At 50.0% G+C, this 16,949-nt stretch overlaps 1 protein-coding gene across 1 annotated transcript in view; it reads left to right on the top strand.

Annotated features, from left to right (window-relative positions):
* TMEM114 (transmembrane protein 114) overlaps nt 1-15,371 on the top strand; it is a 20,783-nt gene extending 5,412 nt beyond the window's left edge. The window contains exons 3-4 of the mRNA XM_006867227.1: nt 13,082-13,219; nt 15,139-15,371. Of these exons, the coding sequence (XP_006867289.1) occupies nt 13,082-13,219; nt 15,139-15,371 (371 nt within the window). The remainder of the gene's footprint in view (nt 1-13,081; nt 13,220-15,138) is intronic.
* The last annotated feature ends 1,578 nt before the right edge of the window (nt 15,372-16,949 follow it).

The raw sequence follows: 16,949 nt of genomic DNA on the forward strand, positions 1-16,949 counted from the left end.
CCCGGCAAGTTCCTATTGTCCGACCTGTCCTTCCTTAGAAGGTGCTTTTGTGAATGAAAAGAGAGAGAGTGTACTTTAAAGAGTTGAACACAGTGCTGGCCACCCTAAATGCACAGTATGCTGGAGCTGCTATTACGACCATTATCTTCCTGGAAGGAGAGGGCAGGCTGCCCTTTTTGGCCACAAGCCTGCTGCACACCACCCCCAGAAAGAACTTTTCCCCCGGGAATCTCCTTTTCCCCTTGACAATGAATTTTAAGTCAGTCCTAAACTGTCTTAGGTTGTGAAGACGTTTCATTGCTGTAAGGAGCTGCTGTGGTGGTCAGAGAGGCCAGTGGGGGTGGCTAATGATGGTGAGGTGGGCACGTGGTCCGGTGACAGCCGGGGAGTCTGCTGGGGGAGTTGTAAGCCCATGAACTAGGTATTCCTTCCTTCTTCCTACCATGGAGCAACTGGTGGGTTCAAACCACCAACCATGTGGTTAGCAGCCCAATGCGTAATCCACTCTGCCACCAGGGCTCCTCAAATAGTTGTTGTCGTTAAGTGCTGTCGAGTCAGTTGCGACTCTTAGCAACCTAGTGTAGGGTTTCCGAGGAGCGACTGGTGAGTTTGAACTGTCGACCTTGTGGTTCAAACCAACCTTGTGGTCCAGTGCTTATCCCACAGCGCCACACCAGTAGGCACAGGGAAATAAAATAGAGTCATGTGGTCAAAAGTGGGTATGGGAGCAACAGGCAATGTTTCCAACCCTAGGCTCTGTGGGTGGACAGATATCTTGTCTGCAATACTATTAGGAAGCCTGCAAAAAGCATGTACGAATGTGGGTGAGCGAAGCTGGTATGGCATTTCAGTATAAGCACTGGACTGCTAACTATGAGGTTGACAGTTCAAACCCACCAGTTGCTCCATAGAAAGTCTATACAGGGTCATTATGAGTCGGCACCGACTCCCCAGCACTTCACAACAGCAGCAGTGCGGGTAGAACAGCTGCTCTATCCACATACTAACTCCTTGAGCCTTTTTATCACTCCCACAGGGCAGGTACTGGCATCATCTTCCTCATTTTGCAGGTGAGGAAATGGTGGACCAGAGAGGTTATGTAAGTTTCCCACATTTGCCCAGGAGCTGGTAGATCTGAGATGTGAGCGCAGGCCTGCCTTCCTAGCACGATGCTCCACCAAGTCTAATTTCAGTACATTAGGACTGCGCAGAGACTGGATACCAGGGAAGCCCAGAGGCAGAGCTCTGGGCCCTCAGTTTTTAGGATTCGGAGTGCCATTCTCCTGTTGTGCCTCTCTCAGAGGCCAGTAGACACCTGCATAGTGAGGAACAAAAGCTGATGCAAAGCCTGGAGGTGGGAGGTGGCTGTTCTGGAAGACTGAAGAATTGTTCCCTAGATGCGCTAGGGTTTTTTCCAGCTGGGTTTCCCAGGGTTCCATGGAGGAGCCCAGCGCCTGGTTCAGGGCCACCCGGGACAGTAGTGACCGTCCTCTGAGGAGGTGAGCAGCTACAGTCCTGAGATGACAGTTCTGTTCCCTCTGAGGGCTGGTGTCTGCAGCAACTTGGAAAATTAAAAGCAGCCCTCCTACGACATCTGGTGCATATCGCTGGTGTGGAGGCTGTGAGGATACACAGGAGAAGGGACTGGGAACTTGATGGCTTCCCCGGGACAGACTGTCAGTGTGACAGCACAGCCTTTGGAATTGACTCCATGGCATTTGGGTTTGATGCTGCAGGGGTGGGTTCAGGGAGGAGACAGAGAGAGGAGGATTCTGTGGGCCTGAGCTCCTTCAGGCAGGACACCTGTTCTCTAGGCTGCTTCTCCCAGTGAAAGTCGAGGCAATGGTTTAAATTAAAAAAAAAAGAGTCCATACTTAAAACCAGTCCACTTCTTGGTTATCTACCATGCTACCACAAGAGCACAAGGAACTGTCTGAGAAGCAGCATTTTTATCACACAATTTCTGTGTTACGGAAGGAGCTACCCCAGTGGCCTGTGGGTAGGCACACTGGGTGGAATATTACAGAGCTGTTAAAAAGAATATTATGAACATGGATAGAATACCTAATGTGCCGTGGAATGAAAAGAGGAAGCTACAGAGCCATATGGGTAGCATGGGAGTCCCCAGGTGGGTGGTACAAGTGGTTTAGGCACCAACAGAGAGATTGGAGGTTTGAGTGCACCCAGAAGTGCCTCAGAGGAAACGCCTGGCCATCTACTGAACCATCGCCTGTGGAGCACAGTTCTACTTGGAGACACATGAGGTCACGTGAGTCAGAGATGACCATTGCCCCAAAGCCATATAATACCTTCACTTGGGGTGGATGCTTGAGTTGTCAGATGTGCCTGTGTTTTCTGTGCTGTTAAGCCAGATAAATGCAGGTACTTGGGGATGAGAAAGAAATAAGCATTCTCACATTCGGTCCCCACGCATCTTTGCAAGGTGGGCCGGTGGGTCCATGAAGGAAACTGAGGCTGCAGAGAGAGAGAGAGACCACGCTGGTCGCCCACCGGCAGTGGAGCCCGAGTCCGAAGCCAGGGCTTTGTTGTGTACAGACGCTCTGGCCATCTGACTACCACGCGTCTTAGAGGCCATGGTGATAGTTTAGACAGCCCCTGTCCCCATCAGGTGACAGAGTCCAGAGCAAATAGTTACAAAAAAAAGCTTTTTAATCCCTAGCGTAGTGGTTACAAATTGGGCTGCTAATCTCAAGGTCAGCAGTTCGAAACTACCAGCAGTTCTGTGGGAGAAAGATGCAGCTTTCTGCTTCCGTAAAGATTTACAGCCTCGGAAACCCTGTGCGGGGTCACTGAGTCAGAACCAAATCCACAGCATGCCACCACCGCCACCATTACCAGGAATGATCCTGTTTCAAAGCCTCATCGGCAGGCAAGCTCTGAAAACAAAGACCATGACATTCTCCCCACTTTGGGAAATATTTCTTGAGGCATTTTTTTTTGTCTTTTCCTGGAGCTTCTGATGTTTCTGGGGAATGATCCATCCCTGGATCTCCTTAAAAGCACAAATCTTACCTGGCTAACCACCCCAGGGCTTCCTGACCTTGAGGCTTGTGGAAGCTGATTTCCCCATGGTACAGCTGTTTGAACGGGGCATTAATAGAATGCTCAGAGCCTCAGCTTTCATCAGTGTGAACATCTTGATTCTTTCTGGGTTTATTTTCTTCCTTACCTGCAAAAAAACCATGTTTGAGTTGAAAAGATCTCTTGCACATGGGCCTGCCTTTTACCCATGGAGAAACAGTGACTGCCAACATTTTTGCTACTGTTAATTCTATGTTATACTCACAGCTGACATTTATTGTGCCATCCAAGGGGGCTGGTTCGTGCCCGCCCCCACCCCCAAAGCTATGTCTAAATCCTCACCCCTGGTACCTGTGAATGTAACTTTATTTGATAGTGGGGTCTTTGAAGATGGAATGACTTTGAAGTATCTTGAGCTGAGATTGACAGGGTGGGTCATAAATGTAAAACAAATCTTTACAAGAAGCGGCGAAACAAGCACAGAGGAGAGACGGGAAGAAGACTGGAATGGGTGGACTTGTGTCTCTCCCCAATGTCCTAACCCCTGGTCCCTATCACTGTGACCATTTTTGCAAGCAGGGTCTTTGCAGATGGAATCAAGTTACAATACAGGGTTAAGGTAGGCTCCGGATCCAAGACTGGTGTCTTTAGAAGAGAGAGAGAGGTGGGGGGTTGGATCCAAAGGCACACAGACTGGAGAGATGCTTCCTCCTACCCAAGAATGCCGGAGTCACCAGAAGAGACAAGGAAGGGGTCTTCTCTTTGATCCCCCAAGGGATGGCAGAGCTGATGGGGAAATGTAAGAATCAGGAATCTTCCTTCCAACTGTGACACTGAATCGCATCCCTAAAAGGCAGAGTGGCCTGGGTACCTGCTGGGGGTTCCTGGAGGAGGAAGATGGTGATCACATCAGCTGAGCCCCAAGCCTGTGTTTCCCCAAGTCTTCTCCTGTGGAGCTCACCCCAAGGCGGGTTGGGTCAATCTCCATCTTCCCGAGGAGGAAACTGAGGTTCAGAAGGAAGAAGCAGCCTGTCCAAAGTTACAGGAATGGACCTTGCTCTGGCCCCCAGTTCCCCTCTCTGTCTTCTATGATCCAGTACCTTCTCACAGCCCGTATTGTCAAGTGGAGGAGTTGTTCGCATTCCGACGTAGTCCATCATCCCTGAACTCGCCTGCCACTGCCTTTGTGTCTCTTAGTGTCACATCCCGCCCCCTCCCCCCCGGCCCTGTAGGACATGAAGTCTCCATTTGACATTCACTTCTAAATGAGAGGTTCCAAGGCAGCAGAAGTCACAATCTAATTTAATTCTGTGCTTCTTCAGCACCTGAGCCAACACACGGCACATACTAGATGCTCAGTAAATGCTTAGTTTGCTGTTCCATCATTCTCTTTCACTAGTGTAGTCATCTGCTTCCCGACTGCTTGCTGGGCATTCAAGGATGCACAAATGCAACAAGGCAAAGAAATGTCCTGAGCCTGGCTGACCTTTGATCCTTCCCCATCCTTGCCCAGTTTCCTCACCCAGTGCTTGGGATGGCCCTTTGCCCATGACTCATGTTCTGCAGCTGAGACCACTGGGGCACACTTGTACTTCAGCAAGTGGGGGTTGTGGGTTCAACAGAGGCAAACACGTACCATGGGGTCTTGCGGGACAGTTCAGAAAGAGGAGGGGGTTAGAACGAAGCTGCGGTAGGACTTGTGCTTTGCTTGGGTTCCAGGCCTTGGTTTTGGGGAGGTTCTACAGAGTGGGGCTTCTCTCTGGGCTGGGTGCTGTCAGCAGGGACAGTTCTGTAATCATGGGTCTCTGTCAGTCTTACCCATCAGGACAGTCAGATTGGAGGGAGACTAACGCTGGACTGCTAAAGAAGCACCAATCCCTGTAGCTGGGAGAGGAGGGTGGTTGGCATTTTGTGGGTGGCATGGTGTCTCCTCTTTTCTGTGCTTGGGCCACGTTGTGTGGGTGCCCTGCTTGGTCTCACTGCCGTGGTCTTAGGTGACCTCATCTGATGGTGGCGTTCTAGGAGGCTGTTGGTGTGCGTGGAGGTCAGGGGCTGGGGTGCTGCGTCTGCCCTTTGGCAGGGGAGCAGCCGAGCATGGTGCTCTCCGGCCGGAGTTTGGCCTTACAGCTTCTCTCCTGTATGCTTTATAACCAGAGTTCCTGCTGGACGCAAATCCGTGTGACAGAACTGCCCCAGAGAGTGTCCAGGGCTGTTATCTTTACAGGGGAGGCCTGGTGTCGCGCTGTAGGATAAGTACTGGACTGTGAGGTCAGTTTGAATGGCAAGGTTGGTGGTTCAAACCCACCAACTGCTCCTTGGAAACCCTATACAGGATTGCTGTGGGATAGAACCCACCCGATGACACTTAACAACGACAACAGCAGAAGCTAATTGGCAGCTCTTCCACGGAGCTGCTTAGTGGGTTCAAACCACCAACCTTTCGTAGGAAACAGAACATGAGGCTATTTCACCATGAGGGCCCCTTATAAGCACAGAACCAAACCAGTAAGCAGATTAACAACAGTAACAACCAACAATTGTGTAGGTTTCTGATGAGAAGAGGCTTAATTGTGAGAGATGTCACGGTGTACTGTATTTAGTTCTCAATGCGCAATCCTTGGATGTGGATACTCGGATCATTCCCATTCAGTAGATGTAAAAACTGAGGTTTCAAAAGCTGCATGCTAACTCGCCCACACTCCCTCAGCTGGTACCTGAGCCTGGTCACTCTAGGTGCTGGGTGGTTGTCTGCTGAAATAGTGAATGGATACGTGGCGTGTCCAGTTGTCCTAGTCCATTCTGACTGGCTTTGCTGTATACCGGTGTTTATGGCTGTTGTTACGTGCTCTTGAGTCTGTTCTGACTCATAGAGACCCCACACACATGCAACAGAACAAAACCCTGCCCAGTCCTGTGCCAACCTTATAATTGTTACGTTGAAGCTCCTTGCTGCTACCACGGTGTCAGTCCATCTCATTGGGGGGGTCTTCCTCTTTTTTGTGGGTCCTTCACTTTGCCAAGCACGATGTCCTATTGCAGGGACTGGTTCCACTGAAGTATGAAAGATGATATCTTTTCATTCTCTCTTTTAAGAAAAGTTCAGTCTCTACTCCTTCTAAGATAGATGTGTTTGTTATCAAAGATGTTGTACTACTTGTTGTCTTAGGTTGGTTTTTCTAGAGAAGCAAAATGAGTGAAATATATATATATATGGAAAGAGAGAGAAGTTTATTATCAAGAAAATGGTGTACACTTGTAGATACCCAGGTCCTTAGTGGAAGAGAGAGAGCCTTTTCCGGGTGTCTGTCATATTGGGAAGGAGCTCTGGTAGCATAGTGGTTATGAATTGGGCTGCGATCTTCAAGGTCAGCAGTTCGAAAGTACCAGCTCGTCCGAGGGAGAAAGTTGAGGCTTTCTGCTCCCATAAAGATTACAGTCGCTATGGGTCATAATCAACTCGACGGCACGTAACAACAGCAATAATCATATTGGGAGCAGGCCACACCTCAAGGAAGCATCCCTTCAATTGATTGGCTGCTCATAGCCCTCCTTATTGAGTTAACTATGGCAGTATTAGATCTCATCACCATGGGAACAAACACATCTTAACTGCTAACCCATGGAATTCCTCGTCTAGTCAAGTGGACACAGAACCCTAACCATTACACTTGTTGGCACTGACTCTCAGAAGTGTTGTGGTCTGGGGGTTAAGCCTTGTGGCTCAGTACACGGGTGGGGGGGCGAGCTGTGAATGAAGCTGTCATATTTGTCCCCACACCAGGCTCTGCAGGAAGCAGAACTTACAACTGACACACTCCGTACATCTGCTGAGCTTAATTAACAGTTTTGGGGAGCCAGTGGACAGGGATTTTCACCCTTATTTTATAGGTGGGGCCCGGAGTGCTCTAGACAGTTGTCCAAAGCCACACAGCTTATATTTCATAGATTCAGGCTCACAATTAAATGGTATTTAAAAAAAACAAACGAAACAACTTTTTATTGAGACTTGGTTGAAGGTTTACACAGCGTATCATTTTTCCATTCACCAATCCATCCCCATCTGGTTTCATCTCGCTGACTGCAGTCCTCACAGTGTGACATCACTCATCCCACTTCCTACCTGCACTTCTTATTTCTATTCCGCCTCCTTTTGTAACCCTTCTGAGCTTTGTCCTTCAGTAAATGCTGCCCTTTTGATCTCAGATGGTTGTGATGACTTTTAAGAAGTACGTACTTCCCGTGTCATTGCTCCCCTTGTACACCTGTGTATTGCTTGCCTGAAAATTAAGCCTTGTTGTTGTTGTGAAGTGCTGTTGAGTCGATTCTGACCCATAGAGACCCTGTATAAGGTTTCCAAGGAGCAGCTGGTGAGCTTGAACCAACGACCTTGCAGTTCAAACGGCTTTGCAGTCTGGCGCATTAACCCACAGCTCCACACAAGGACTCCTGAAAATTAAGCCTTAGCGGTGAGTTTATTTTCAGACCTGCAGGGTGACAAAAGGCCGTAGTCACTGGGGACTAAGTGGCCTTTTGATGACATACACCTCCCTTCTACTGCCTGTAGCCCCCTCCTGAATGTCCCATCTCCAGAAATCCAGTACTTTTCCTTATCCATATTCCAAAGGACAACATCTCCTAGAGTCCAATCAGAAATGGTCTTGGAGACTGAGCCCTTTCCAAGAAGAACAGAACTTTGAATCGATATTCCTGTTCCAAGACCACAGTCCCCAAAGTGGGGAAATAACAGAAAATAAAGAGCATGCGTCTACACACACACACACAGAACTGAACTTCAGCAGGAGGTTTGACAACCCTCCCGAGGGGAGCCTGTTCTTATCCAGACATTTAATTGGACGTGGACGTCAAGTCGGCCCACGGTGCGTCTGGGGAACCCACACACTGGGCCGCCAGGGCTGCATCGACTCCGGGAAAGCTAATTAATTTCTAAATGAGAAATGATTTCATTTCACGGCCATAGTCTGGAGGCGAATGCCAGGCACAGCGACAGACCTTATAGGCCAGGTTTTCCACACCAGCTGCTGTCCTCCCCTGACCAGGTTTCTGTCTTTAAAAAAAAAGGAAAGAATTAGAGAACAACCGAAATCAGATAGACCAAAGGTCTTGTCCTCAATGATCACATCTGGCCTTGCTCCGCTGGCTCGCTGGGTGCTGGCGTTTGGGGGATGGAGACGGAGCTGGCCTCTGGAGGCCAGAGACAAAATGACCCCCCAACCTTACTGCCTGAGCTTTGGAGGGCTGTTGTAACAGGAATGCCACACGTGGCTGGTGGTAACCCAGGAAGTTTTCCCCACAGTTGATGAGGCTAGAAGTTCAAATCCAGGGAGCCAGCTTGAGGAGAAGGCTTTGTCTCTCCATTGGGGCTGGAGGAAGGTCTTCTGTTCCTCCGTGATCTTCAGGTAGCATTTCTCTTCCCCATCTCTGCTTCTCCCTCTGACTTATTCCATCTTTTGGATCATTCAAAAGTGGTTGACTCAAGACCTTTTGTTGTCAGGTGCCATGGAGTCGGAACTGACTCATAGTGACCCCATGCACAGCAGAACGAAACAATGTCCGATCCTGGGCCAACCTCACTATCGCTGCCACACTTGAGTCCATCAATGATGCCACCTGGCCGACCCATCTCGTTAGAAGTCTTCCTCTTTTTCTCTGACCCTCCATCTTACCAAGCAGTCCTCTAGTGACTGTTCCCTCCTGACAATGTGTCCAAAGTATGAGAGACGAAGTTTAGCCATCTTGGCCTCCAAGGAGCACTCTGACTGCATTTCTTCCAAAACAGAACTGTTTGTTCTTTTGGCAGTCCATGGCACTTTCAATATTCTCCTCCAACACCACAACTCAAAGGCATCAATTCTTCTATGATCTTCCTTATTCACTGTCCAGCTTTCGCATCCATATGAGGTTACTGAAAATACCATGGCTTGGGTCAGGCGTACCTTAGTTGTCAAGCTGACATCTTTGCTCAAGGCCTAGGCTACATGAATCCTGCCTCGTTCACATCACAAAGACAGCCCCTTCCTAAACAGGATGATGACCACAAGCAGAGCAGTCAGGATTCACAACTCAGTTCTGGGGACACACTCCAGTGCATTGCGGTTATATCATCGTTAGCAGAGTTGTAAAGTGCCGTAGAACTGGTTCCAACTCAGAGCAACCCTGTAGAGGGTTTCCCAGGAGCCGCGCTGATGGGTTTGAACCACTGACCTTATGGTTAGCAGTCCAGTGCTGATCCTACAGCACCACACCAGGACTCCTTGATAAACTTTGTTGTTGTGAAGTGCCGTTGAGTCAGTTCTGACTCATAGTAACCCTGTATAGGGTTTCCAGGAGCATCTGGTGAGCTTGAACCGCTGACCTTGTGGTTCAAACCGACCTTCCTGTCCAGTGTATTAACTCACAGAGCCACCCCAGGCTGGTGTATTTAATGTTGACTCTGTAGGCCACTGTGGCGCTGTGGGTTAATGTGCCAGACTGCAAAGCCATTTGAACTGCAAGGTCAGTAGTTCAAGCTCATCAGCTGCTCCTCAGAAACCCTATACAGGGTCGCTGTGGGTCAGAATTGACTGGATGGCACTTAACAACAACAATAGGCCACTGTACTGAACGTCTTACTTATATTGCTTCATGTTGCCTATTGTCTTTACATTTAGTATTCTTAGGCTAAGCTGCCTAACTTGCCCTGAAGGATGAGAAGAAAGTATTTATTTTTATACACATCTTGTTAACAAGGATTTAAAAGGGCTCAGCACCCAGCTCGTGGTAAACCAACAGTTTGGATAATTAATAACAGGTTAAAAAGAATCTTGTGCTTGTATCTCTTTCTACTCTGGCTCCCAGGAAGCTCACAACCAATGTGGTGGCAACTGCCTAGACCTTAAGACCTCTTCTGATTGCCCACCTCCCTGCTTCCTGCTATCTCTGTCTCTTTCCTCCCCAACCCCATCTATTGGTCTTGACTTTCACACACTTCTCTGCTTCCTAGTCCTTAGAGAAGGACATCATGCTTGATAAAGTAGAAGCAGTAACAAAAACAAACAAACAAGAAAACCCAAACCCACTGCCATCAACTCATAGTGACCCGACAGGACACAGCAGAACTGATCCAAAAGAGTTCTGGGGCTCGAATTGTTTTCAGAAGCAGATTACCTCATGTTTCTCCTGCAGAACATCTGGTGGGTTTGAACCGTTGACCTTATGGTTAGTAATCCAATACTTACTGCACTGCACCACCAGAACTCTTTTGGTAAAGTAGAGGGTCAGCAAAAAAGAGCAAACCCCCCAAGGAGATGGACTGACCCAGTGGCTGCCACAGTGGGCTCAGGCACAGCGGTGATTGTGAGGACGGTGCAGGACTGACCAGGGTTTGGTTTGGTTGGACGTTGGGTTGTTACGACCTGGAACTTGACTCGATGGTATCTGATGACACCGGCAGCATTAGTTGGTCTCCTTGTTCTTAGAGCACTTGGGAAACTGCGTCAGAGCCTTTAAGGGATGAGGCAAGATAAGGACTAAGTTCAACCAGCACTCTGTCCGCTAGGTCAGTCCTCATGGCTCAGTGACCCGGGGACAGCATCTAATGTGGTTTATCCCACAAGCCACTGGGTCCCCAGTGAAAAGCTCCCTCTTCACCCCGGATGTCACCCAATAGAGTCCTATTCCTCCATCCAGGGCACTAACCTGAGGCTCCTTCTTGGGGTGTTGAGCTGGTACTGCTACCAGCAAAGTCCACCTCTATAAGCAATCATTTCTGAATGCTTTCTCCAGGATGGCACACCCAGGACCAAACCAGGGCCAGCCAAATAGCAGCGGCCTCCCCGTCACAATGAATGGTTAGGTGTGTTAACACCTGATTGTGACTTCTCTCCCGAGTGGCCCTGTCTGGAGCCCACAGGCAGATCTTACCCTTCAACCTCATTCTATCACTCATTCCACGTTTGCTAGGCGTGTGCTGTGTTCTAAGCATCCAGCTATTGTCGGCATCCCAGGAAGATTGGGTCAACCTCTCTCTGGGATGTGAAGACAGATGTGTTGACACATCCTAATCCATCCATGGGAACCTGCTCAAGAGCCAGCCCAGAGGAGGGAGGGTTGGCCTCACTAGATTGGGAGCTATCTAGGAAGACCTCTTGGAGGAGGTGGTGTCAGAGCTGGGTGCTGGAGGGATTGACTGAAGTGGACAGATGAGGAAGTGGAGGTCCAGAGGGTGGTGTGAGGGGTGGGGCTACTGTTGACCTTCTCATTGTGTCTGTGCCCACATCCTCTACTGAGGAAGAAAGATGTAGCAAGAACAGTCAACCACTGAAATGTTCTCAACTCAAGTGAGAATGAACTCGGGCCTCTTCAGTCCAGCTGGTGGGAGAGCGTGGCCTTCACCTGTCAGCTGGGCTTTCTCTGGGGTGAGGAGACACACTGTCCAGTTTCTCTTTTCATGGTACAGATTGCCCACTGAGCCAATGAGGCTGCCAGCAACTGGTTTGCCAGTGGATTTAGGGCCTCGCCTAGTCCAGATGACCTCATCTTGCTGTCTTTAATTCCACCTGCACGAGTCCTTTCGAAATGAGATCACTCCCAGGGTCTGGGTGGATGTAGCTTTTGCAGGCCACCATCCAACCCATGGGAGCAGGGTGGCTCTGTAGGATAAGCACTGGACTACAAACCATGAGGTCAGAGGTGTGAGTCGATCAGCCACTCCATGGCTGAAAGATGAGGCTTTCTGCTTCCACAAAAATTTCCAGCCTTGGAACCCTACACAGAGTTGCTGTGAATTGGAACCGACTCGATGGCATTTAACAACAATTCAAATCACAGGTGCCATGGTGGTGCAGTGGATTAAGCATTGGGCTTCTAACCTTAAGGTCGATGGTTTGAACCCACAAGCCACTCCATGGGTTCAAAGCTGCTGCTGTAAGGATTTTCAGCCTCAGAAACCCTACTCTGTCTATAGGGTCGCGGTGGTGGGATTCAACCCCCTGCACCCTTCTATTGTCTGCTTTCAAACCAGTGAAACTGTAAATTCCGCTCATTGGGACCCACCTCCCCCAGAGGAAGGAAAAGTTCTCCTGTGGCTGATGAGCCCTGTAAACTCACCTTCCACAGTTCTTTCCCTCACTCCCCGTCCCTACCTAGAACCCCAGCCTCTGAAGGCAGTTCCCACTCCCACGTCAGGGGCCGCACCCCAATACTGCCTGTAGTCCCTCACCCCCTTCCAGGTGAGTGACTGAAAATTGCTACCCAGCACTCCCCACCCCTTCCTCTCCATTTTGTCCCCTTGCACTTGTCTTCCCCTCTCAGCTGAGAGGCTCACAGAAGGGGAGGGGGCTTGGTTTGTTTGCCACTGAAGCCACAGTGCCTGGAACAGCGCCTGGAAGAGTGTGCACGCAATTGACATGGTTGAGTGGATAAGCGAATAAACAGCAGTAACATTCCCTGCCTCATAGGGCTGGGTGAGGACTGTACTTTTATAAAGCACACAGTGAGCTCAGGAAAGGAGCCCTGCTGGAGCAGTGTTAAGCGCTCAGCTGCTATCTGAAAAGTCAGTGGTTCAAACCCACCAGCTTCTCCATGGAAGAAAGTTGTGGCAATCTGTTTCCTTAGACGTTTATAGCCTTGAAAGCCTTATGGGACAGTTCTACCCTGTCCTGTAGGGTCGCTATGAATTAGAATCGACTCAACACCTGTGGGTTTGGATTCGGCTTTGGTTTTGGAACCTCAGCAACATTATTGTCATTATCATTAGAGAAAAACAACTGTCATCGCGCGGTGTACCCGTGCTTCATGAGGTTTTCAGTTAGTGGATTTTTGGGAAGTAGCTTTCCAGGTCTTTCTTCTGAGGTGCCTCTGGGTGAACTTGAACCTCCAACCTTTCGATTAGTAGCTGCTCATGCTTATAGTTTGTACCCCTCAGGGACTCCCATCTGTAGGAGACGTGGTGACAACAGTGACAGAGTGGTTACAGTCATGAGTTTTGACGGAGTGAAGGATGGTCATGATGCTATCTGCCCACTGTCCTCTGTGTCCTCAGCCATGCATGGGACCTTTGTGACCCTGCTGCCACTCAGCCTCATCCTCATGGTCTTCGGGGGCATGCTGGGCTTTCTGAGCTTCCTCGTCAGAACCCACCTCCTGTTTCTGCTCACTGGGGTCCTCTTCCTCTTTGGAGGTAGGCCCCCCGACGCTGGGCCCAGATGCAACTTCAGTGAGGGAGGAGAGGGAGGGCTCAATCAACTCTCCAGGACTCAGTTTCCCCATCTGTGACATCTCACCTAGAAGAGAGGGTGATGCCGGTGCCAGCCCCTGGACCCCTAGTTACAGAGGAAGCCATTGGGAGGCAGGAGGTGGGGCATGGGCAGCTTCTGAGAGTCATTCTTGTTGCTTCACAGAAGAAGCCAGACTCTGGCAGGGGGTTAATGGAGACCCTGACTCTGGCCACCTAGTACCCTTATTCCTGTCTCTGGTTGTGACAGAAACTCTACCCAATTCAAACCCAGGCAGCACAGATGATGGCAGGGCGAGCCATGACTGTCTGCCCCACGGCTCTTTGTCCTGCTTCCATGTTCAAAATGGTTCCTCGTTAAACAAAGGGAGAGGGGTGTGACACACAAACACACATGCAAATGCACATACACACACATATACACACAAATGTGCTTGAATGTACAAACAGTAGCAATCACACACATGTAGTGCACACACTGACCTGCACACGCAGGCACATGTAGACCAAAATACACACATGCACATCTAAACACATGCCTGCACCCACACACACACAACACATGTGAACATGCAAACCACACATACGCACACATTCACATGCCATACGCACATGTACATAGCACACTACACTCACATGCACACACATGTATATCCACATACACCTGGGGGCATACATGCAACACATTTATAACCACACACATGCACACATGTGCATCCACTCAGGCACATATATACATACATGCAATACATTTACATGCACATACAAATACACATACACTCACGTGTTAACACACAGGTGCAAACACGCTCACATAGCCACACACACACACTCATGCACAGCAAACGAACACCCATGCACACACGTCTGCACACATATACACTCACAATGCACATGCACACACAGTGATGTATGCCCACATGCAGGCACAAACACACCTTTACTCACATGCATGTGTACACACATATCCACACATGCAGTCACACACTCATATACATACACACACTCATATACTTACACACACATGCAGGAACACACATGCCCATATACAGCCACACACTCACACACATGCACACACATTACCCATATACACACATATACACCAAGGCGCTCACACACACACAGAGAGGTACTCATACATGTATGCTGCATGGACAGATACACACAAAGAACATATAAATGGACACATGTATGCTCACATGACACACACTTGCAACATACATGCACACAAAAGCACCACTCTACCACACATATGCATACACATACACACATGCACAAAAACGTACACTCTCATACATGCCCCTCACATGGACACTCGTACGCATGCACAGCACTCGCATAATCTTGATCCCGCAGACAGACAGATAAAAGCAGGTCTTGGAGGTGAAACTATTGTGACCTTTTGGGCTCTTCTCGTGCACATGGGCGTGGAGAGTTCATCCTGTAGCTCCACCTCTAGATTAGCCCCGCCCACAGGAGTTTTTTGTGAGGGGTGGGGAGCTCTGTTCTGTGCTGTCTGTGGCCCACACCTGGCTCCCCAGTGGCATCAGATCAATGAGTTTAAATGGAAGAAACCACCTGTGGCCAGTGGCAACCGGATTGGACAGAAGAGCTCTAAACTCTTTTCTCTCGAGGGCCTAGGCACCGAGAGTGGGGGTGTTTTTTGCGGGCGGACAGAGACAACAGTCTAGAGGTTACGGAGATGAGGCAGAATCACAGATCTGTGGGGGTGGGGCTGTGAGCTAAACTGCCAGGGGTGGTGGGTAGGGATTTGCCCAGGAGGCTGGAAGGTGTGAAGAGGTGGAGGGTGGCTGACTGGCGCCCCCTGTGGCTCTGACCGCTGTCTCCCTCTGTCCCCCCTGCAGCCCTGGTGACCTTAGCCGGGATCAGCGTCTACATCGCCTACTCAGCGGCGGCCTTCCGGGAGGCGCTGTGTCTCCTGGAGGAGAAGGCCCTGCTGGACCAGGTGGACATTCGCTTTGGCTGGTCCCTGGCCCTGGGCTGGGTCAGCATCACGGCAGAGCTGCTCACTGGTGCGGCCTTCTTGGCAGCCGCCCGGGAGCTCACCCGGAGGCAGAGGCAGGACCAGGCCATCTGAACCTGCTGTCTCCCTGTCTTCGCGGTTCCGTCCTGTGGATGAGCTCTGGGCTCCGCTGTCATCCTGTGTGTGTGTGTGTGTGCTGAACCCGCATCGGCTAAGTAATGATACATTCTTGTTTGGTGTCGTCCAGTCCTTGTGGACTCAGAGCACCTCCCTCCCCCCCACCACCCTTGTATGACAGAACGAAAGAATCGCTGCCCGATTCTGTTTACAGCGTTTCTTATCAGCAAATGAAGGTCCGGAAAGCTTTGCTCCATCGACCCCTTAAGATCCTCTCTGCTTGGAGGAGGCAGCTCTTCCCCAGCCGTATGTTGAGTGCCTTCCAGCCTGGTACACTGGTTACAGTGCTCCGCTGCTAGCCAAAAGGCGGCCAGTTTGAACCTATCATTTGTTCCAAGGGAGAAAGATGGGCAGTCTGTTTCTGTTAGGATATACAGCCTTGAAAATTCTCTGTGTAATTCATTCTTTGTCTTCAATTGTCCCTACAAGTCAGAATCAGCTCACTGGCAATGGGTTTGATTGTGTCATTTACCCTAACCTGAGGGACGCATCTTCCATACAGTGTGCCGCTGCTATTCTTAAGGTTCTGCCCGCCAAGTTTCTTTCAAAGTTAGAGCTTCAGTTCTTTTACCTAGTCTGTGTTATTTTAGAAGCTCAGCTGCAACCTGCCCACTATGGGTGACCCTGCTGGTATTTAAAATGCCAATAGCATAGCTTTGAAAATCCCAGCAACACACCCACAATATGGCACACTGACAGACTAGCGGTGGGCATCGTGATAACAACCCTTAACATTTGCTGTGGTCTGTGGCATTGATAAAGCGTGGAAGAAGGAGGTGGCCTGGCATTTGGGTGACCCCAGAGCCTGTTTCCCAGAAGCTCCTGTGAGGAGGCCGAGTGTCCACTCAGGGAGCACACTTTGAGTAGCAAGTGTTTGTAAAGTGTGACATCCATGCTTCTTCCTCGGGGTAGCAGGATGGTCATGCTGCTGGATGAGCGGAGGAGGCCCACCTGCTACGGTCCTCCGTGTCCTGGAGGCAGCAGCTTGACACACGGGACACGATGGCACATCACAAGCAGTTGCGTGGCCAAGTTAAGACGCTCCCTCCGCCTGCTGGGGGATGGCGTCCAGCTCCAGGACTCTGTTGGCCCTGAGTCCTCTCTCCTCTTGGACTGTAGCCCTGGCTGTATCTGGGTAGGGATAGGTCTAGAACAGCTGTAGAAAGAGTCCCCAGGGGCTTGGTTAGGCAGTCCATGGGCAACCTTCAGTGACTCCTGATTCTAGAACAATCTGCTCCTCTTCTGTCCTCGTGTCTGACCACTGGGAGTATGGTTTCCGGGGTGGCCGTACATCTGTATCACCTGGCGGCAACAGTCCTCACGTGCCAGCCCGCTGAAGGCTCTGTCGGGTTCGTGCCAACAGGCTCAACGGGTCTGGGCTGGGGCCTGGGAATCTGCATTTCTTACAAGCTCCAGGGTGATACTGCTGGCTTGGGATCACGTGAGGAACAGGACTTGGAGCATTTGTAAGAATGACCCTGTAGCTCTTCTTGTAGCACATTGGTGTCACCTGGT

This window comes from Chrysochloris asiatica, unplaced genomic scaffold (genome assembly GCF_000296735.1).
Source record: "Chrysochloris asiatica unplaced genomic scaffold, ChrAsi1.0 scaffold00102, whole genome shotgun sequence".
Classification (NCBI taxonomy): domain Eukaryota; kingdom Metazoa; phylum Chordata; class Mammalia; order Afrosoricida; family Chrysochloridae; genus Chrysochloris; species Chrysochloris asiatica.